Here is a 23,774-nt window from a genome sequence, read left to right as displayed (position 1 = left end):
TCTCTCCAAGAACAAACCGGCAAATCATCCAGGAAGTCACAAAAAACCCCAGAGTAACATCCAAGGATCTGCAGGCCACTCTCGCCTTAGCGAATGTGAGTGTTCATGACTAAACTATCAGAAAAAGACTGAAGAAGATAGGAGGAAACCATTGCTCTCTAAAAAGAACATTGCTGCCCGTCTGAAGTTTGCTAAAGAGCACATAGATGATCCACAAGACCCTGGAACAATGTTCTCTAGACAGACGAGTCAAATGTAGAACTTTTTGGCCTCAATGAGAAACGTTATGTTTGGCGAAAACCAAAACTGCGTTCAAACAGAAGAACCTCATCCCGTCAAGCATGGTGGTGGGAATGTGATGGTTTGGGGCGGCTTTGCTGCCTCAGGACCTGGATGGCTTGTCATCATTGACACAACCATGAATTCTGCATTGTATCAGAAGATTCTAGAGGAGAATGTCAGGTCATCCGTCCGTAAGCTGAAACTGAACCGAAAGTGGCTCATGCAGCAAGACAATTATCCAAAACATACAAGCAGATCTACAAAAGAATGGCTGCAGAAGTAGAAACTCCACGTTTTAGAATGGCCTAGTCAAAGTCCGGACCTAAACCGCATTGAAATGTTGTCCATGCAAGGAAGCCCTCAAATGTCACTGAGCTGAAGCAGTTCTGTAAGGAGGAATGGGCCAAAATTCCTCCAAACCGATGTGAGACTGACCGGCAGTTACAGGACACGCGCAGTTGAAGTTAGTGCTGCTGAAGGGGGCGCCACCAGGTACTGAATCTAAAAGGTCACGTACTTTCTCACACAGGGATATTGAATGTTGAATCATTTGTGGATAAATAAATGTTGATAAAGTATCATGTTATTGTGGCATTTGTTTGATCAGGTTATCTTTATCAATTATTATGACTTTCAAAAGAAAAGTTATTTCAAAACTAAAGCTGTCTCACATTGTAACCTGGTCTGTAACTGTTACATACGCCTATAACATATTATCTCTTACTGTGCATGCCATGTCTTGTACATAATGTATAACCCTTATTGTGACAATGTATTTGTAACCATGTATTTGTCATCATAACTCTGTGCCCAGGACAGAAAACGAGAGGTAGCGCTCAATGTATCACTTCCTGGTAACACATTTGCTAAATAAATAAAATTAAGATCTAATAACATTTTAGGTTTGAAATATGTGAAAATCCTAAGTGGTTCACAAACTTTTTCTCGCGACTGTACTGTAGATCTAATTATTCTCCAACTGTAGATGATAACGTATCTCTAAGGTGGTCTTGTATCAAAGTCTCTCAGCTGGAAAAAAAAACCCCAGGGCAAAACCAATGAGAAACGTATTAGTCATAAAAACAATCTAGTGGTTTCAATGGAAATGATTTCCCTAATAAATCTGTTGATAAATAACCCCACAACATGTTTGTTTAGGAATTATTTACATGTGTAATTGACCACTTCCGTAAGCAGCCGACAGTCTGAAAACAAAATGTTTTTTTGGGGAGAAAAAGGGGGGAAAAAATACTCGTATTCATCTGTTTGTATCATTGCAAAGAAAAGGGGTTTTAACATGTTCCATATTATTTTTTCTTGGGGCTAGTCCATGCTATTTAAATAGTTAACATGTCACACGACATGTGCCAGAACAAATGATCTCAGCAGCGCTGATGGTTCCAAATATGATATTTTGATATATGCAATAATAATAACTTTATTTCACATAGCACTGTTCTCCCAATGGGACGCAAAGCACTTCATAATTATAATACAGAGCATAGTACACAGCCTTGCTACAGCCCCTGCCCAGATGAATTTACAATCTATGATTTTGGTGCCTGAGGCACAGGGAGATAAGGTGACTTGTCCAATGTCACACGGAGCAGACACCAGGAATTGAACCACGTTCCTCTGATCCAGGCTCGGTGTTACCTGCTTTACAGAGTTAGTGTATTTACTCGCTGCTGAGCCGCTCCTTCTCCAACACAGTCTCCTTCTTACTGATCTCCAAATTGCAAGCTGACACGTATGGGGAGAAATTAACGTAAAATACACTAGAAGAAACGCATATTTAAATGACCTTTCAGGGACGTATATATTAAGGTACCAATACTTCCATGTAGACTCCTGTCAATAAAAAAAAGTTTTTTTTTCTTGCATCCGTGCCACGTTTATTCAAAAGTATCTTACATTTCATGCAGATCTGGTGGAATATTTTGATGCACAATATAAGCAAAAAGTGACTGACGCAGATGCAGAATGTTATTAATCTAATTGCAACATATGCATCTGGTTCCAATTACGTTAAAAATAGTAAATGTCCCCCGTGTCCACGGAGAGGAGAAACAAGGAGAACAAAACTAAGACCGACAGCAGAAGTATTGCAACATGTGTTTACGTTAAACCCTTTGCTGCAAGAGGTGTCCGCAAAGTGCGCAAAGGAACGTGCGCAAAGCAAAGTGCGCAAAGGAAAGTGCGCAAAGGAAAGTGCGCAAAGGAACGTGTGCAAAGCAAAGTGCGCAAAGGAAAGTGCGCAAAGCAAAGTGCGCAAAGGAAAGTGCGCAAAGGAAAGTGTCGCTGGAGGCTCGGCAGGAAAGGGTTCGGTTAAATATTGTTATTGTATTTTACTTAGTTGGAAACTAGTGCATTATATCTTTTTGGCACTGAAAAGTTACAAATACAGTTATAAACTGCCCAATTTATTTGATATCCCTCTTTAACCCCTTTGCTGCCAGGGGAGCTAGCTGAAAAGACCTGAAAGAAGATTTGAGTGGCCGTTGAATTGGGTGAGTGAAATGCTAATCCGAGTGCCTGCTCGATGTGACCTTGGACAGGTAACTGTATCTCCTGCGTCTCAGGCACCAACATTAGATTGTAAGCTCTACGGGGCAGGGGTTATTGTGCCTGCAAAATTCTATGTACAGCACTGCAAACACTGTCAGTGCTATATACTCTCTCTCTCTCTCTATATATATATATATTTATATATATATGTTATTGTCTCCCACTCAGTTCCACCAGCTCCTGCCCTGTTTCCCACTCTCTGTCCCACCAGCTCCTGTCCTGTCTCCCACTCTCTGTCCCACCAGCTCCTGCCCTGTCTCCCACTCCCTGTCCCACCAGCTTCTGCCCTGTCTCCCACTCCCTGTCCCACCAGCTTCTGCCCTGTCTCCCACTCTCTGTCCCACCAGCCCCTGCCCTGTCTCCCACTCTCTGTCCCACCAGCCCTGTCTCCCGCTCTCTGTCCCACCAGCTCCTGCCCTGTCTCCCACTCCCTGTCCCACCAGCCCCTGCCCTGTCTCCCACTCTCTGTCCCACCAGCCCCTGCCCTGTCTCCCACTCTCTGTCCCACCAGCCCTGTCTCCCGCTCTCTGTCCCACCAGCCCTGTCTCCCGCTCTCTGTCCCACCAGCCCTGTCTCCCACTCTCTGTCCCACCAGCCCTGTCTCCCGCTCTCTGTCCCACCAGCTCCTGCCCTGTCTCCCACTCTCTGTCCCACCAGCTCCTGCCCTGTCTCCCACTCCCTGTCCCACCAGCCTCTGCCCTGTCTCCCACTCTCTGTCCCACCAGCCCCTGCCCTGTCTCCTACTCTCTGTCCCACCAGCCCTGTCTCCCGCTCTCTGTCCCACCAGCCCTGTCTCCCTCCCATTCTCAGTCCCTCCCTGGGCTCCGGGGCGGAGTAAGTGGGGAGGTGATGTCAGAGACCTTGTTGAGATGTGTGAGGCTTCCCACGTTGTCCCTGCATACTCTCCGGGCTGCTGCTGGGGCGCACAGTCTCTGCCATGCGCTGGGAGAGGGGGCTGCGTGGGGCTGCCAGTGGTTGAAGTAGGAGCGAAGTTTTCAGCCTCTCTCTACCCCCGGGAGCATGAGTGGGGAGGCAGGAGGACCCCAAGCGGGCAGCAACCACAGCGAGACTTGCAGGACCACGTCCAGCCTGGAGCCCGGGGAGAGCCCGGCCATCAGCGCAGTGATGTTCTCCATAGGGGTGTTAGGAAACCTGATAGCCCTGGTGCTGCTGGAGAACCGCAGGACGGGGGGCAAGGGGAAGATCTCCCTGTTCCACATCCTAGTGACAGGACTGGTCATCACAGACCTGTTGGGCACCTGCATGATCAGCCCCGTGGTGCTGGTATCTTATGCCACCAACCACACCCTGATGGCCCTGGACACCCAGGGCAGGGTCTGCAACTACTTTGCCTTTGCCATGACCTTCTTCAGCCTGGCCACCATGCTGGTCCTCTTTGCCATGGCGCTGGAGCGGGGCCTGGCCATAGGGCACCCGTACTTCTATGAGAAGTTCATCAGGAAGCGTTGTGGTCTCCTTACCTTCCCAGCCATCTACTGCTTCTGCATCTTCTTCTGCCTCTTCCCATTCATGGGGGTGGGGTCTTATGTGCAGTACTGCCCCGGGACCTGGTGCTTCATCAACTTGAGGGGGCAGGACGGGCATGAACAGACTGGCAGCAACTACTCCCTGGTGTATGCCACCCTGCTGCTGATTCTGATCGTGGCTGTGTTAAGCTGCAATCTCATTGTCATCGTGAACCTGGTGAGGATGCACAAAAGGCAGAAGTCATTTAGATCTGTCTCCTTGGGGGGGAACAAGAGAGAGAGGGTGTCCATGTCTGAGGAAATAGATCACCTCATTCTGCTATCCCTCATGACCACCATCTTTGTTATCTGCTCGGTCCCTTTCATGGTAAGTGGATCTCTTTGCTCCAGAATTCAACATGTTGGTGAATGTAGGTGAGATGCAGACGGGAAACGCAGAAATCCACAGAGCAGGCGCAAGGGACACGAGTTTGGGAATTTTTACAAGTCTTTTTCTTTGCACAGTGACCTCATGGTAGCAACCCCCTGAGAAATGGCTTGCAAACCATTGCAATGTAAAAAGCACTAAACATCGCTAAGAAAAGATTTCAACATACAGTGACAACACATTTCACTCAAAATCTTAAGTAGTCATGTTATTGCAATGCAATTTTACAGTGACGCGTGTCGTTAGCCTGGGACTGGGCAACTCCAGTCCTCAGGGGACACCAACAGGTCAGGTTTTAAGAATATCCCTGTTTCTGCACAGGTGGCTCAATCGAAGACTGATTGAGCCACCTGTGCTGACGCTGGGACTGATTGAGCCACCTGTGCGAAAGCAGGGATGTCGTTAAAACCTGACCTGTTGGTGGCCCTTGAGGATTGGGGTTGCCCAACCCTGCTTTAGCCACAGAGAAACCAGATTCCCAAACCCCCAGTAACTGGATGTGGTTATACTGTATGTATTCTTCTGGCGGAGAAAACGTGCGTTGCCGCGTAGATGTCTGCCGGTCATCACAATTCAGGGTCATTTAAATGCTTGGATGTCATGGGATTGCTTAACCTCTGCTTATATTACAGCATCACAGTTGTGATACATAAACAGGAAACCCTAATCACTTCCAACATGCGTCTGTTTTCTTGCAGTTCTTATACAATGAATTTTAATTAGTAATCTTCAACAATAAGAAAAACATCTTTCTAGTTTTTTTTTTTTTTTAAATATGCTAGGTTCATATTCTTCACTTGACCGCTTCACGTAGTGTGTTGTATACATTTTTAGCTGTACAATCATTCAGACCGTACATTTTTGTCACAACCCATGTATTTCTTGTAACCTACTCATCCACTAGCATTACATCTCTGCATTGTGCACAGGCGTTATCAGGCAGCATTGTAACTTCACACATTGGAAGTTAAAATGATCTACATTTTTACAAAAGAACACACTATTAACACATAATAATCCTGACAGTGGTGTTTTACACGTGGAATATTTGTATTTATTTAAAATAAGTATGGGACGCCTCACTAAACCCAGTAAACCCCACTACATTTTTGGCACTAGGTATGTAGTCATCATTAGAGATGGGCAGATCTGGATCTGCCGGATCCTTTGGCTCGCGGATTAATCTCAAAAAGGGCGATAAGCGGTTTGCAGATTTTTTTTATTATTATGACCAATACACCCTGTGGATTTCCGCAACCCGGGACGGATTTGCAGAATCCAGTCCGCAGATTCAGCCATATGCTGGCAGATTCTAAGAATCCACCAACGGATTACTGAATCCGGGGATTTGGATTCTAGAAATCCGTGCACGGGTTGTATCCAATGGCGGTTTTTGATGGATCTGCCCGGATTGAAACCGCCCAAATCCATCCGTGGATTTTACACCACAAAACGGATTTAGGGGGAAAATGTGAGAAAATCCAGGAAACAGATTTTGGTGGATTCGCCCATCTGCAGTCATCATGTGGCTGAGTCCCCTGTGCCGCTGAGCGCGCGGTGCTTGGCGAGTTTGCTTCTGGCAATTTCAAATTTTATGTCCCCACTCACGCAGACGCTCAGCCACGCTTGGCGCTAGCATAAACAAAAAAAATTGACTTTGAACCGCTCTCAGCTTGCCTGCAACGCCCCTCACGCTCGCTTGCGAAATAGCGCGGACACCCGTCGCTCATGCTTGATGAGTTAGTGACGTCACCGCTCTCCACGCATGAGCGCGGTCAGCGGCACAGGGGACTCAGCCTTACTCCAAGCCCTACATTTTATCGTTGCACCTTCACACAGTTCGCAGCAGAGAGAAGGATACCCTTGTAGTACTGAAGGTAAGATAAACTCATATTGAAAAGGACCACAATGTATTGTAAAACAAAAGCGAGTGTTAGGAACCTCAAAGGAGCCCCTACTCTCAGTCCAATGCTCTGTGGCAGAGAATAAAGGATGTGGGCAAGTGTACCCCCCGTGCTTTCTCCATTGTGTTGGGAGGATCTTAGAAGCTATTTGGTTTGGCAGTGCAGAGCCACACTTTGGACTATTGGAGAGGGAACCCAGAACATTAAATTCTCCTTTAAACAAAGTAGTTGTAGTGATTGCCATGTCTATAAATGTACCGATTTTCTGAACAGACAGCTGGGCATGCCAGGCTCCTAGGGTAGTAAATGCCACATTCCGGATTGTAAACTCTAGTATAATGAACTCCTGCTTACGTTTCATTTAATAATGGTGGAATGGTTGGTTTATTTGTATTAATTCAACAGATATTTCAAGGTTTTATGAACCCTTCAGTTTGATTTTAATCTGTTGTAGGACGTATACGTTCCTTCCAATACCTTACCATTATTATCTTGTACGTACATGTACACGCCAATATATTGTGCATCGCAGTACAATGTGGGAGGGAGGAGAATAACATTTTAGAACAAAAAGAGTGGATATAAATGAAGACACACAAAACGATATTGCCCTGCATTATTCACATTCACGATCCAAATACTCTTCATATTACTCAGTCTCATGTTCTGAAACCCACGTAAGTACTTCATGTTTATTTCTGCATGTTACTACACACACTACTGTATTTTCCTTCTGTTGTGAGACAGCAATCTTTGAACCTGATGAATTCTATCACTCTATTCCCTTCTGTAAAGAAAAAGTCTTTAGCCTACAGCCTGTCTCCAGATTTCTCCTGTATTGTCTTGGACACATACCAATGTTTTCTTGGCTTTCTTTCAACAACTTAATTAAGCCAGAAAGAATGGTGCTCCGCGCTGGTGCTGTCTTTAAATGTTAGTGCACTGTGTTGCTAGATCCCTTGTTGCCGTCTGCCTGGGAGGACTCCACAACCCCTTATAGAAGCGTGAGCTCCCATAGAGAGACTCACCAAAACAAGAGAAAAAGATAGGCAGAAAGGCGCAGGAATATTTATTAAGTGAAAACCCACAGGGGTTTAACAACAACACTAAAACCAATATCAATGGCAAAGACAAATCACACAATGCTAAATACAAATAGTACAAGTAGTAAAATAAAGTAAACCTACAATTGCCCTAAGTGGAGAGTGGTGCCGGAGAGCTCCGGTTTTCAGCTGGGTGCAATAGATGACGTGGGCCCGGACCCGATATGCTCGCTCACCTTGAACCGGAACCTTGACTCTCCCGTCACCTCTCTCACCAACTGGAAGTTCACGTAGCAGCCTCACGTGACCTCTACGCATTTCGCACAGCGTGCTTAGGACAATTGTATGGATGCGGACATGGTGCTGCAGCCCGTGTGGAGACGCGCGGAGGCTGAGGGAAAGCGGGTGCTTTCCCTGGCCATAGTACACGGGCCGTGGGAAGCGTTCCTTGGGGCGTTCCCAGTGACGTCACGGATCTGGTTCGCCCTTATTGGGCGAACCACTCACGTGACCGCCCTGTCGCACGAGAAATCAGTTTTAACTGATTTCTCGCGCATCGCCCGCCCCCCTGCCTCCGCGCGCCTGCAAGACGCATGTATGCAAACACTGCCTTAAGGCAGTGTGTTCGCGCATCGTGTGGACGCGTCTGCGCGGTCTGCCTTTGTATGGACACAGCCTCAGTTTACTTTATTTTCCTATTTGCATTTAGCATTGTGTGATTTGTATTTATTTTTGCCATTGATATTGGTTTTAGTGTTGGTGTTAAACCCCTGTGAACTTAATGAAGCACTCACTTTCTTTCACCATTCCACCCCTGATGTCGTTGTTCATGTCATCCACTTGTCTTCTCTTCCATCCTTGGGGTAATCTGGTGCTTCCAAAGTCAGGTCGTTCTCATACTGTATCTTCTTCACCAGTTATTCGAGATCCCTCAACCTAACTCTCTTGTCAACTGTATCACTGCCTCTCCTTACAGGTTTTTCCCTAATTTATTTTCACAAGGAAACCCCTATTTATGGGATTCAATTGCTTGGACGTCCCCTCCATTTAATAGTTATTTTTTTTAAAGTACCCATAAAGCCAAAGAGAAATAGAAATTAAATACCAGCTTCCTCATCTCATTCCATACATTGGGGTAGATTCTCAGAAGGTTGTTAATTTTTTAACGTTACCTAATCTCAGGGGTGCGCAAACTGGGGGGAGCGAGATTTTTCAGGGGGCGCGGCGGTTACAGAGGTTCCGCGCTCTCCCCCAAGGCATTTATATGAAATGCTGGGAGATCACGCAAAGCCTCTGCAACTTCTCCTACCTTGATTCAAACAGCTTGGTGGTGTCTTCAGCGACGCGTCGCCATGGTAACCCAGCGTCAAATGACACCGCCGGGTCACGTGACGTCGCGGTGCCATGGCAACATGACATTACATGACCCCACGGCGTCATTTGATGCCCGAGCCGAGCAGGGGGGGGCGCAGGAGGAAAACTTTGCGCACCCCTGCCTTATCTCATTTGCATGTAACCATATCTGTGTGTCCTCAAAGCTGCTTAACGCTAAATTGATCAGCCATTTTCCTTACAAATAAGGGAACGATAGACCTTACACTTTTTCATATGCCAATCATATGGTAATGAGCACTTTAACGACCAATGGAGATACTCAGACCTCCGTTACTGATAAAGAACGCTGATAACAAAATTATATTTAGCGCCTGCCAAAAGCTGCCCTTACTCACTTCTAAACCCCAAGGAGCATTACGTTATTTCTCCCCCTACAAGGGGAAAGGGAAGGTTTTAAGTGGTACCCATATGAATAGACTGAGTATGGGAATTAACCCTTTCATGAGATGTGTTATACTAACAGATATATGGTGGAACATATAAATTGGTGAATCACACCAGCAAATGAAAAAAACATTTTTAAGAGACTATAATATACTGTTTAATGATGAAAGTGAATGCTAGATATATTTATTTGGCCTAATATTGTATATATATACTGTATGGAATAAAGTATGAGTTGACCAGAATAAATCTATGTCATGTACGGCACACCTGTGAGCGCGTGACATGCATACGGGACAAGGGTTAATACACAGCTATCTAGCTGACCCATTTTTCACCTTCCGCAAAAGGTTCCTTAAATGAATAATATCTCCCCTCAATCCGTCCCCATATACCATCTGTCACTAACGACACACTTATGAGCATGTGACTTATATATGCAACCAGGGATAATACACACGGCTACTCTTGCCAACTCACCTTTCTCCTCCGCAAGGTACTTTCAATTATTTAATATTTACCCTTTACTCGGCTGCAATAATATCCGCTGCCACCACCAAAGAAATATGCAAATAAAATATGTATCTGCCAGGTTCTACGGTCCCTGTTTATTATAGAAAAAACTATGCACTTAACACACTAAAATCCGTTGTAGCAAAATGTGTCAGAAAATGTAAATACTCTACAAAGCGTGCAAGGAGTTCATTCAGAGACCAAAGCATTACTAATTAAGGAAAAAAGGAGTCCCTGCCCAAAGAGCTTACAGTCTGAGTGCAACCTTTACGAATACATGCATACCCTTTATAGCAGTTACAAGTAACTGTGCTCTATTTGAATAAAATAAAATGATTATATAACATGTCAAAGACAAAAGGCGTAGGATGATATTTGACAAAGATTGAAAGAATCCACAAGGAACTTGGGAAACAGGTTACCCAACAGCGCTCTCACTTCCCACACGTGTACATTCTTTGCAGACTACTAAACTCGTGATTCACACGTTCAATTTTTATGTTGGGCTACTGCAGTCTTATTTCTTGCAGGACTCCCCTCTTTCCACAACAACCCTCCCATTTATTTCATGTCAGCAAGTTCATCAGGCCATTTTGTTTATATTAATAAACACACAATCCCAGCAAGCTCTAACCCCAGAACCCACCACACGTGTGTGTGTGTGTGTGTGTGTGTGTGTGTGTGTGTGTGTGTGTGTGTGTGTGTGTGTGTGTGTGTGTGTGTGTGTGTGTGTGTGTGTCAAAAGGAGAACTACTGAGTGTGACCAAATGTATACAACACAAGACAAAAATACTCAATGATACATCCAATGTGACAAAATACATAGTTAAATACTTCAATGTTAGTATTCTCATGAGTAAGGGTCATTTAGTAAAACCCTTTGGCCAAAGCGTTAAAAGCCTACAGCCACGTCACAGCATGACAAGTATGCAGGTCTTAACGCTACCTGTGAACATTCTGCCTGTCTGTTGTGTCTGCCTGTCTGTTGTGGCTGCCTGTCTGTTGTGGCTGCCTGTCTGTTGTGTCCGCCTGTCTGTTGTGGCTGCCTGTCTGTTGTGTCCGCCTGTTCTCTGCAAAATTTGGTCTTGCTCGATCCCAATTCTCAAAAGACTTTTCTTGTATTCTTCCTCTTCGCTATCTAGATTTTCATTTCCCAGTCCTAAAACTAAGGCATTCCCTGCCCAGCAATCGCTTGGGGTTCTTAAAGACCTCTTAAAGCTGGGATTCCCAACTCCAGTCCAGAAGACCCCCCAACAGGTTTTTAGGATATCCCTGCTGCAGTCCAGGGGACTCAATCAAAGACTGAGCCACCTGTGCTGAAGCTGGGACTGATTGAGCCACCTGTGCTGAAGCTTTGCTATCCTTAAAACCTGACCTGTTGAGGACTGGAGTTGAGAACCTCTGTACTAAAGGGTCCTTAATACACACCCGTATAATAGGAGGATATGTACTGCAGTATGTGTGGAAATGATGGAAGACGGGTCAAATGGTCCTGATAATTTTTTTACTTAAAGCCAGAATCCCACCAGAAGTTGATATGAGTTTAACTCCAATAATGTTAGTATTTTCCCGTGAGCCCACCCTGCCCTTTAAACATATCTATGTATTGGTTGCCATGCACGGGGGGAGTTCAATTGCAACCTCCTGGATACTTCATATTTCAATGCTTGCATCTCCTGAACAAAGCATTGGGTTGGAAAAAATAAAACCAGTGTTGGAAATGGCCAGAAGAGATCTCTTATAGCGAGGGTGACCAGATGTCCCGGTGTAGCTGGCACAGTCCCAGTTTTTAGGGCTCTGTCTCGTCTTTTTGGGGTGCAGTCCCGTTTTTTTATTCCGTTGGACGCGCATAAGCGATCGGCAAGCTCCGATCGCACAAGCGCATGAGCGACCAGCAACCGCCAAACGCGCATGCGCAATCGGAAAGTGCCAATCGCGCATCCGCACGAGCTGTCGGCATGCGCGGTTGGCCAGTGCTCTGACGAGCAGTCGGCGAGCGCATGCGTGACATTTGTCCTGGTTTTTAACGGGGCAAATATAGCCACCCTACTTACAGTGGCAATCCAAACGGCTGTTTTTTCCCCGTTTTTGTTTATTTTTTTTACATACCATTGAAGCAGGAGGTCTCCGGAGCTGAACACCATTCATTTCAGTTCTGGGGGCCATCTTCCGGAGATACAGACCTCTGTAGGGGGTGCTGGTAGCCGATCCGCTTGGCTAGCAGGGTTCATGTAATGGTGGAGTTTCAAAGCTCCCGCGCTCCCCGGGCCAATATGAAGCCGTAACGTCATCCAGTGAAGCTAAAGGCCTGCATGACGCAGGAGCTTTAAACTGTGCAGAGATACCAGCACCCCCTTTGCAGGTCTGTATCTTGGGATGTATGGGGTCCCTGGAGCTGAAATTAATGGGGTTCAGCTCGGGAGAACCCCTGCTTCAACCCTATGTTAAAAAATATATATCTTTTTAAAAAGCACGTGATTTGCTCCTTGTAAAGTAAGTGAAAATGCAAGAATACTCGCCTGGTGGATGCAAAACAGCTGTAGTGTCAGGGCCTGCTGAGGCAGCCAATAGGAGATTGCAACATTGCAGAGGACATTGTGACTTTCTATTGCTGGCCCCATTGCCATATTTGTCATTCTTTCTTGTGTTAAAACCACACACAAACTAGAAATATGTCAGAAGCCGACGGATCTCCTAATGTCAAGAGATCACGGATCAGTTTCAGCGAGATATTAAAGAGTCATGTTTGGGGGGGGGGGGCGATATTGATCAGGGGAGGCCAACTCCAGTCCTCAAGGGCCACCAGCAGGTCAGGTTTTAAGGATATCCCTGCTTCAGCACAGGTGGCTCAGTCGCTGAGGGTGGCTCGGTCATGAGAGTGACGGGGGGCGTGTAAGAGAAAGGAGGTGGGACAGAAAGGAAGGGGTTGAGAAAGGGGTAACATGTAGGGGAGAAGAAGGTTAGGAGAAAGGGATCTAAAGGAGAAGCAGGTAAGGAGGAGAGAATGTGGGGGAGAAGCTGAAGACAGGGGGATCATGTAAGGGGAGAAGCATGTGAGGAGTGGCACATGTGGGGGGGAAGCTGGTGAGAGGAGCATGTGGGGGAGAAGCTGGCGAGTAGGGGAGCATGTGGGGGAGAAGCGAGTGAGGAGGGGAGCATGTGGGGGAGAAGCTGGTGAGGAGGGGAGCATGTGGGGGAAGAAGCTGGTGAGGAGGGGAGCATGTGGGGGAAGAAGCTGGTGAGGAGGGGAGCATGTGGGGGAAGAAGCTGGTGAGGAGGGGAGCATGTGGGGGAAGAAGCTGGTGAGGAGGGGAGCATGTGGGGGAAGAAGCTGGTGAGAAGGGGAGCATGTGGGGGAAGAAGCTGGTGAGGAGGGGAGCATGTGGGGGAAGAAGCTGGTGAGAAGGGGAGCATGTGGGGGAAGAAGCTGGTGAGGAGGGGAGCATGTGGGGGAAGAAGCCATCCTGAATGGTCCTCCGCTGACTCAAACTTAACATGTCAAAGACGGAGCTCCTCATTCGTCCTCCTAAGGCTGACCCTACTGCCCCTTCTACATTACTGCTGTCAACAGCAGCAGTTTTCAAAATCCGCCACCTCGTGGCACTTACATGTGGTGGCCGCCTTCTCCTCCATTCGAATCCCAGCGCCAAAAGGGAAAGCCGCCACTGGCTGGCAGCACTCTCATACACCCAGTATCACACGCACGCTGCATGGGGGGGCACATTTGACCCTTCCTTCACATTCACAATGTAGCAAAATCCTGTCGTTTTTCAACTCTGCAACATTGCAAAGATACGCCCTTTCTTCTGTCGCTCTACTGCTAAAACTGTAACGCGGGCCCTCATTCTCTCCCGTCTCGACTATTGTAACCTCCTGCTGTCCGGCCTTCCTGCCTCTCACCTGTCTCCCCTATAATCTATCCTAAACGCTGCTGCCAGAATCACTTTACTCTTTCCTAAATCTGTCTCAGCGCCTCCCCTGCTGAAATCCCTCTCCCGGCTTCCTATTAAATCCCGTATTACAAAGATTCTCCTCCTCACTTTTAAGCTTTACACTATTCTGCCCCTCCTTATATCTCAGCCATAATTTCTCTCTATACACAATTCAGACTCCTGCGTTCTGCTCAAGGATGTCTTCTCTCTACCCCCTTTGTATCTAAAGCACTCTCCCACCTTAAACCTTTCTCACTGACTGCCCCACACCTCTGGAATGCCCTTCCCCATAATTCCCGACTAGCACCCTCTCTATCCACCTTTAAGACCCACCTTAAGACACACCTGCTTAACAAAGCATATGGGTAACTTCGTGTCTGATACTACGCACCTCATACATAAAGCTTGGCCCCCTGCAGACGCACTTACCAAAACACCTTCCTACTGTCTCTGTATGTTCTTCGTACCTACCAATTAGATTGTAAGCTCTTCGGGGCAGGGACTCCTTTTCCTAATGTTACTTTTATGTCTGAAGCGCTTATTCCCACTATGTGTTATATTATTATCTCACGTGTATTACTGCTGTGAAGCGCCATGTGCCTAAATAGCGCTATATACATAAAGATATATATACATACATAATTAGTAATGGTACTCGATAACACAGTATCATTACACTTACCACTGCTACTATATTATTTTGTACACAGACACAGTTTTACAGTAAACGGTTCAACATTCTGTCCCTGTTCCAATATCCCATTCAGATAAATATCAAATCTAAAAATAGAAAAACCCACAAATGTCACCGGGCCGGAAACTCCCCGCGGGCCGAAGCGCGGTGATAACTCACGTCTGCTCGGCACTTTCACACATCATGCTTTTCGTGCCCTCTTTACAGTGAGATAAAGACATCCTAAAAGGCAATAACGCTGATGGAAACAGCCTCCATCATACACAAAAAGCAAAATAAATCAATGTTAACGCAGCAATCCCCCAGAAGCCTGTCAGTTTCATCCATATAATTGTAGTATCTTGTCTCCTGAGCATGCCCTGTTGTGTTTTTTTTGTTGTTGCTTTAAATGAATGATTTCCTTAATCTCTGGCTTCTGAGGTTTCCATGGTAACCTTAAGACTGCACTGGGCTCTGAACGGAGCTCCATTTTAATCTCCCAGAATACTTCATCTTTGAAACGCTTATATCTCCTGGACGAAGCCTCCGATTTAAAAAATAAAAGCAGCGTTGGAAAGGGCGAGCAGAAGTCTCTTGGAGTGCAATGGAGAGCATCCTTTATGGCTGCTTTAGTGTTTCTTCCATTGGTACGGGAAATGCAAAAGCCCTGAACAGAGCTTCACTTTTAATATGTAGGATGGACCAGGGCTGATTGAGCCAGTTCTGTTGTAGCTGTGACTTCAGACTTTAACCATTGGCCAACCCCCTTTGTCTTTCATTACTTGTGGATGGCACAGTAAAGGCTATTTGCTCATCTAACTCCTAGCAAGTGGCACATTGAACCAATTCTAATTATTCTTAAAGAGGCAATCCAAGACAGCAATTATATATATATATATAGTTAAAGTAGGGAGTCTCCGGAGCTGAACCCCTTTCATTTCAGCTCTGGGACCCCCTGCTTCTGGAGATACTTACCTGCGAATTAGGTGCCGTAGCCGCTCTCCTCTGCAACCAGGGTTCACAATATGGCTGCTCTTCAGAGATTTCCCGCCCTCTGGGCCAATAGGAAACCGCGACATCATCAGTGTGGCTTCCTATTGGCCCATTTGACGCGGGAGCTTCAAACTGGAAAGCCCTGCTTGCTGAGCAGCTACCGGTACCATCTTCGGAGGTATCTCCGGAAGTAGGGGGCCCTCAGAGTTGAAATTAACGGGGTTCAGCTCCGGAGAGAGTCAATGTATATTTTAAAAAAAAACTTTACAAAAAAATGTGCTGAGTTTGATTTCTCCTTTAAAGGGAACGCTGAACTTTGTTTAACACATTGTGTTTATACAAAATGACGTATGTTTTTCTTTTGGCCAGGGCCGTCTCTTGAATTCAGTTTCGTGTGTCGCTCTGGCTATTGCTGGCACCCCACAGTAAGGGCATGTGAGTTATGCACGGCTCCTTGGCAGAGGAAGCAGTAGAATGAGGACAGGTTGGGCACGTGTATATGTAGAAGGAGAAGCCAGGTTCAGCTAAATCACTAAGTTACAGGCGAGCACACAACCACACTCCTCAGAGTAATACCTTTATCCAGCAAAGAAAGTAGGTCACAAGGTTAACTCTTCGTTGAAATCATTTACTTATTAAACACAACAGTATGAGGGGTGTATTTGTTTACTCATCTGTGAAGAAGGTGGGACATTCTCTGTGAAGAGGAAGCACCACTCTCATTATCTGTTATGATTGCTTATTATTTGAATTTTTGGACTTGCTAATATACATCCTGAACTTTTTCATCTGTTTTTGAGCGCCCAGAACTTCCTTTAAACCAGGGGTGGGCAACCCCAGTACTCAAGAAGTCCAGAAACAAGTCAGGTGTTCAGGATATTCCCTGCTTCAGCACAGGTGGCTCAGTCGAAGATAGGGCCTTACCCGGTGGCGGTTGGAGCCTATTATTGAAGTTAGGCGCCCCGGAACTCAGACCCAACTTCAGCAATCGCAGCCTGGGTTTGCTCCCTTTACCGGGTAAAGCCCCCACACCCCACTCCACAAGTAGAGCCTCGGGGAGGAGGGGGCTTTTTTTACTTGCACCGGGGGCCCATCGGTTACTAGTTCCGCCCCTGTGTACAGGGCATAAGAGCCTCAAGTGTACCAGCCTTCATGATGTACAATGTACGTCCATAGGGCACTCAATGGGTTAACCCCTTTCTCTGCCAGATATGCCATTGGTGTGCAATGCATCGGCAAGCCCAAATGGTAGATAGGTGAAAGGCCAATCACATTGATCATAGACGTGGGAAGGAACTCGACTCGTGCTGGGAAAAAAATCCAATCCAAAGATTGAGACCAGATGACTTCATCAGATGTAAATCAGCATCATGGTAGCTGGGGACAAGAGACAGGACCATTGTCACCTTCCAGAACATGATTCCCTACAAAGAGAGATGTCATTTATCAAGGGCCAAGAGTTCAGCCAATGCGTGCAGTCTCTGGGTGGCGGGGATGTATCTTGGCACCACTGTTCAGACAGGTGTGTCAACACAAAAGCTTTGGAATTCTCCTTCATGTGTGGCCCTGTAGATAAGGGGGCTCAACTCCACTCCCCCCTCCCCCAACAGGGCAGGTTTTCAGGATATCCCAGCTTTAGCACAGATGGCACAATCAGATCGAGCCACCTGTGCTGAAGCAGGGACTGATTGTTGAGCTACCTGTGCAAAAGCTGGGACTGATTGTTGAGCCACCTGTGCAGAAGCATGGATATCATGAAAACCTGACCTTTTGGGGGAGGGAGGGGGAGATGGGGACTAGAGTTGACCACCCCTGCTGTAGACCTTAAAAGTCATCCTGAAAAGTACACAGTAGTTTAGCTATTTTAAGCACCAGATTAGTCAGCTGCATCTGCTCCATTCCCCAACACCTGGGAATGTGTTTCTTTTATTACCTTTGATGCATTTGTTTGTTTGTTTTTTGCCCCCTACCCAGAATGAAGATGCTGCCAAATATAGCGCTGTCGAGTATGACTGCAAATATTATTAATGGGATACTCGGCTTAAATGAAGTCACAGATGCACACTAACACACACACACACACACACTGACATACAGAGCCGCGGGGGGAGTGTGGGGGGGGGGTGGGTTTGGAGGGGGAGGATGTTATAACTAAGACGAACCGCTCACGTGACCGGCCTGTCGCGCCCAAAAAATCAGTTTGAACTGATTTCTTGCGCAATGTGCGCCCCTCCCCCATCCGCGCGTGCACACCCGCCCGCCGCATGGACGCGAACACTGCCTTAAGGCAGTCTGATCGCTCAGCGTGTGGACGCCTCCTCACGGTCTGCAGTACCATGGCTCCAGCCTAAGTTGTGTAATTGACCGCATTATTTTAAAAGGTACAGCACACGCAGAATGCAGGAAAGGGAGGTGTGAATAACAGCTACTGCATTGGAACTGGCTGTTAACAAAACTGCTGATGTGTTTCAGGAACTTATCAGACAGAAAATGGGTTAAAACGCCATTATCCTGTAAGAATATTTGTGCTACAGTAATATCTCCTACTATTTTTGACAGATGTTTACAACTTCACATATGTTTACCATCTTGTAAGATTTAGGCTCAGAGATTGGGGTAGGAATGCGACTGGTTTTCAACCCTTTTAAGACATGGGCCCCTTCACAAATGATGGTGACTTCACCCATTTATCCTGTGTATAGAAAACTACAGCTGCTGTGGCAGGTTATTATTTCAGAGATACACTTTATTAGAGACCATTCATAATATTATAGCATAACATGTAATCACCTTTTTATCATTCTTATCATTCTTACATTAAAAAAAATATGACACAGTATTGGATCTTGCCGCCGAAAAATATCCGCTATCACCACATCTGGTCTCGGGGAACCCCTGGCAAGCTCTCACGGAAGAAGGAAAGATACGCGCACTCACAATTACAATGGAAACCTGCCACACGTGCTCCGGACGCCCCGACATGTATAATTTATTTATAAAATGTGTTACCAGGAAGTAATACATGAAGCGTTTCCGCTCGTTTTCAAGTATGTCCTGGGCACAGAGTTATGATGATAGATACATGGTTACATTAAGTCAACAGGGTTATACATTATGTATAAAGACATTGCATGAACAGTTACAGATAATATATATGTTGTGGTACAGTAGGTCCACTGGAGTGCCATGTTCTTTTCTGTAAGATACTGACGGGATACAGGTTGGAAACCACTATAGGTCCAACATATGATTTTTTTTCTCCACAAAGCAATTGCAGTTTTGGTGGCATGTGAAAATAACTATTCTTCAACGCTTAAAAATGAACACTGCACTGGGCTTTTCTTTTTTTTTTTTTTTTAAACCTCCTGACCTATTTTTAAAGGCGATTTATTTCTCGGCTCCTTAAACCTGGTTTGTGTTTAGTTCTTCCCTTTGCTTGAACAGCATTCAGAGATGTACAGTAACATGCTTGAAGAGATAACATCTTTCTTTAATAGAATGCCAGAGACTTCTAATGGTTCACTAGCACAGTTACAGTCCCACCATGTGTATATTCCTGGCTGTCTCCTAGTGTTTCATTGAAATGCTTTTAGGATCAGAGATGTTATAACGTATAAATACAGTTATTTAGCAATAATATATTAGCCTTTTTCTTCTTTTAACACATTTATGATTAAACTTGCCTCATGCGTGGTTCTTTGATTGACAGCCTTATAGTAATAACAAGTACTGATCCCACTCATGCACGAGATGTAATACAAGTGAAACCCCCCCGGTGATTGGAAAGTGCGCGGTAAAAGAGTTTGGTAGAAATTTCGGGGTCCACATTTTCAAATATCAAAACTCTTCACAATTTTCCTTAAAAATATTTGCAAAGGTTTCCATTGATTTATAATGCGACCAAGTGGGAGAAAAGGGTGGTGGAGATAGAGACAGGGTGACAGACAGGTGAATTGTATAAAGGTGGCACTGTGTGCTCCTTTGCATGTCATTTCCCAGAATCCCTGGCTGCAGTGGAAGCCCTGTATGCTAAGAGATGATGAGGACAGGCAGGGGTGCAGACCTGTCTAAGACATGTGAATGTGCTCACAAGTTATATTTTTATTTGCTTTACACTGAACAGTGGAGGGTTTAGTGTCACTTTTTTACCCAGTCACTTTTTTAACCACCATAACTTATATAATGTGTTATTGAATTGTATATAGAGGTTTTGCCATATCTAAAGAGTATGTTTTTGTCCTTGTTTTTGCAGCTCCGGGCGTTTTTGAACAGAGCTAGTCCTAACACCAACTACAAGCTGGACCTTCTAGCTCTAAGGTTTCTGTCTGTGAACTCAATTATTGACCCGTGGGTCTTCACCATATTACGACCTTCGGTTCTGAGGCTGATGCGCTCGGCACTGTGCTGTCAGATATCAGTGAAAAAAAAAGGAACTCCACCGTCTTCCTCTCCGGCAAGCAGAATATCCACCACTAAACTGACCTTTGTCGATACCACTTATGGGTGCACGCAAAAAAAATGTCTGAAGGAGGATGATGGTGATAAATGTGTCCGCCGGGATAAAGCGGACGTTTAGAAATACAAACATAGCTAGAAACCGTTTACAGCATAACATTGATGTTCATAAAATCACTAAACTATTTACATAGTCAGTTATTGGATGGTCGATACTAAAGGTGATACTCTGACCACTAGAATTAAACCGTTTTCATTGTATATATCGTCCTAGTCTTTGGTTGAAATGCTAAATTGTTGCTCAAAGGTTACGTGTTGTATCCCTGTGATCTTTAACTGTGATACATACATTATGTGTCATATTTTGTTGTGTTGTATTGTACAAAATGTTGTTATTCACATTTAAGAGCTATTCTGATATTGGTTATTTGTCAACAAAGTTCAGGACCAATGGAAGGCCCAATTTGGCTAAAAGTCGGGCTAACCTACATTCCAGATCAGGGGTGGTGTTAACCCCTTGAGTGGAAGAGGGGCCTTGCTGCGCAATGTGTTGCTGTGCCCCTCTGGAACTCGGGGGGGTTAAATGAAAGCATCTGAGAATGCAACATGGGGGTCTATCTTCAAAAGCAGCTTTTCCCTCCTCTCTTTCCGGACTGATGATTTGGGTATTACTATACTAAGTATGCTCAGGGAAAGCCCTTGAAGTCAGGCTCAGAGAGGACAGCATATACATGAGCACACAATCTAGAAATTTGAAGTTGTGTTGGGCCATTTAACAGTATATAGTAGTTCAGTGCACGGTGTAATATGTCATGTTGGTTGTTGATCTGAGGTTGTATTTACCTAATTTTTAGACCTGCTAAGGAACAGATGATTGTTATTATGTCCTGATATGTAAAACCATAGAATTCAAAGAGGGCGTACTTTCTTTTTCACATGACTGTATATTGCAATCCCAGTATAACCAGCCTCACACTTATGAGACACAAAAGGTCGAAACAACTGTCTGTGGGTAGGTTTACTGGCTATGCATCTAACATTATCCTTTCACATATAGCACGGCCTCTAAAAGGCAGTGAGATAAAAGCAGGTAAACCCACCCAGTAGCTTCAATTGCCTGAAAAGCATAGCTGCAAGAAGTGCATATCCACTCGGAAAGCGCCCTTTTCCCTGGGATATGCGGGTCGCTCTATCCTTAAAGCCCTTCTGACATGTCCAAACCATGAGAGAAAGGCTTTCTTCGCAGCGATTTCATTCCAACTCTGCAAATCTGTGCATTACGGGCAAAATGCCCAGTACCCCCGTTAAGTGCATTACAGGCATACCCCGCATTAACGTACGCAATGCCATATATATATATATATATATACACACAGGCATACCCCGCATTAACGTACGCAATGCCATATATATATATATATATATATATATATATATATATATATATATATATATACACACAGGCATACCCCGCATTAACGTACGCAATGGGACCGGAGCATGCATGTAAAGCGAAAATGTACTTAAAGTGAAGCACTACCCTTTTTCCCACTTATCGATGCATGTACTGTACTGCAATCGTTATATACGTGCATAACTGATGTACATAACGCATTTGTAACAGGCTCTATAGTCTCAACGCTTGCGCACAGCTGCGGTACAGGTAGGGAGCCGGTATTGCTGCTCAGGACGTGCTGACAGGCGCATGCGTGAGCTGCCATTTGCCTATTGGGCGATATGTCCTTACTTGCGAGTGTACTTAAAGTGAGTGTCCTTAAACCGGGGTATGCCTGAATGCAAAACCGGGTGGAAATACTTGCACATTTGATCTTGCCACGTGAAAGCTGACGAGATCGCCTCAATAGATGTGAGATTAGCTGGGTTAGCTCGGTTGGGCAGGAACTCCCTAATTCGATTTGTTTAATTACCTCTGTCATGCCCTTGTCTAACTTCTCCCTGTACTGTACCCAATTATGTACATTACTGCAAACATTGCTAGTCATTAATACCCTGGCTGGAGGAGTTGAAGGGACAATGTGAAGCTGAGGGCTTTTAAACCAGTCAGGGCATTATTAGCCAGTAATGCCCTTTCTTTGTGGGTTATTGACATAATAGTTTCAATGTATGTGCTGTAGATTGGTTTTTTTTAATAACAATTTGTAAAAAATCCCTGCTCTAGAATGTACCATCTAATGCCAACGAATTGCCCAAGGTCACAAGGGGAGGTCATCTGCATTTGAACCACCGTCCGAGAGGGAGAAGAGAGGCAATACAGGGCCCATTACCCCTTCAGTAATTGTAAAAAGGCCAGTTGATACAATGTTGCTCTGCTGAATACTATCACTGGTTATGTCATCTCAGTTCTGTTTAAAAAAAAACACATTGCTTGATTTGTACTATATGTTTATTCGCTCAAAATGTGTGATTTTTAATATTTTACACGCGGAAAATCTTATAGAATATGGCGAGATCACAAGTTTGAACCTATTAAAAATCTCTCTCTGCCACCAGTTCCACATGGCTTTATGCGAGACTGCATCTTAAAGGACAACAAAACCAAGGTAATAATGTCATCAACTATCAATTACCGGCCAATGTGTAATTATTATATCCAATGCATATAAGGGATGGGGTATACGTATAGGCGAGTCTGGTATAGTGTCTCCTCTATGAATGTCTGCCCAGCTAGATAGGAAGAGTTGCGGTGAGTCTGACTGCAGAGAAGTTCTGGAGCAGTAAACGTCACTGTTATTTCGATTACTTAGCTATAGAACGCCAGATTCTGAAAGGATGCTTGTAACTACTTACTCTTCAAGGTAACTCTCTACCTGGGCAAACCCTAAACACCCAAGTATACAAATGAATACATACAATGGTTTAATTCAGGCACTTCTTCTAGGCTTGATTACAGTGACGCAGTAGGGGCATTTATTTGGTATGTAGTACTTCTGATGGTGTAAACTATGGAAGAACCTTTCGTCCTGTGGAATATAGGCTGGATACATGGGTAGATCTGACTGCTATAGCTAAATAACCAACGGCTGTTTTCCACGAGCTTCAGTACTGAATAGGAATGCATGAATTGCTGTATCATCTGTTGTACTTGCTGCTGTAAAAGCCAATTTGAGGCGTTTTCACAAGGTGAATAAATGTGGATTTACTTGTATAACACGAACTTAAAATGCCAGATATATTTGAACAGTTTATTCATTGTATAAACTGTTTCTGTTTACATTTCCTGTTTGATTTAGAAACAAAAACACAACACAATCGTAAACCACAAAGCAAACGTGTCTATGTAACTACGTATGTCATGCAAAGCTTACCATAACCTGTTATAGACTTGATGTATATCAAAGATGTTATTTAATTAAATCTGTTTTCGTACAAATGTTTCAGTGTTTTAAAAAACAAACATTTACCTTTTGGGGAAAGGCAAAGCAGAATAAACCAAGAAAATGTGCCTTATTTCTGATCGATTAAATCAACCCAGTTGAAGTGTGCAAGTTGAATTCCACAAGAGAATGAAATAAAATCCGTCGTTTTTAGCACCAGATAATGGTACGGGTATGCTGGATGTATTTAGGTGATTGACACCTTAAACAAAAATAAGACAAGTGTAAGTATTTTTAAACAACTTTGTAAACTTGTAATGTTCCCACGGACAGCAAATGCTTTGGAGAGTTTCTATGATCTATACAGGCGGTCCTCGGTTATC

At 44.9% G+C, this 23,774-nt stretch overlaps 1 protein-coding gene across 3 annotated transcripts; it reads left to right on the top strand.

The window, feature by feature from the left end:
• The first annotated feature begins 3,699 nt into the window (after positions 1-3,699).
• LOC142502597 (prostaglandin E2 receptor EP2 subtype-like) lies at positions 3,700-23,573 on the top strand. 3 transcript variants are annotated; one of them, XR_012803804.1, is made up of 3 exons: positions 3,705-4,704; positions 19,854-21,375; positions 21,520-23,573. XR_012803804.1 is itself a non-coding variant. In XM_075613787.1 (2 exons), exons 1-2 carry the CDS (start codon positions 3,871-3,873, stop codon positions 20,175-20,177), a joined length of 1,008 nt encoding a protein of 335 aa, XP_075469902.1. In that variant the 5' UTR covers positions 3,700-3,870; the 3' UTR covers positions 20,178-21,512. The 3 variants fall into 3 exon arrangements, 2 of the variants coding, with proteins under 2 accessions (XP_075469902.1, XP_075469901.1); XM_075613787.1 differs by lacking the exon at positions 21,520-23,573 and having other exon boundaries at positions 3,700-4,554; positions 19,854-21,512; XM_075613786.1 differs by lacking the exon at positions 21,520-23,573 and having other exon boundaries at positions 19,854-21,511.
• The last annotated feature ends 201 nt before the right edge of the window (positions 23,574-23,774 follow it).

The sequence above is a fragment of the Ascaphus truei genome, chromosome 9, assembly GCF_040206685.1.
Source record: "Ascaphus truei isolate aAscTru1 chromosome 9, aAscTru1.hap1, whole genome shotgun sequence".
NCBI lineage: Eukaryota > Metazoa > Chordata > Amphibia > Anura > Ascaphidae > Ascaphus > Ascaphus truei.
Note: the sequence above shows the minus strand (reverse complement) of the source record. Positions and strands in the feature narration are given on the sequence as shown.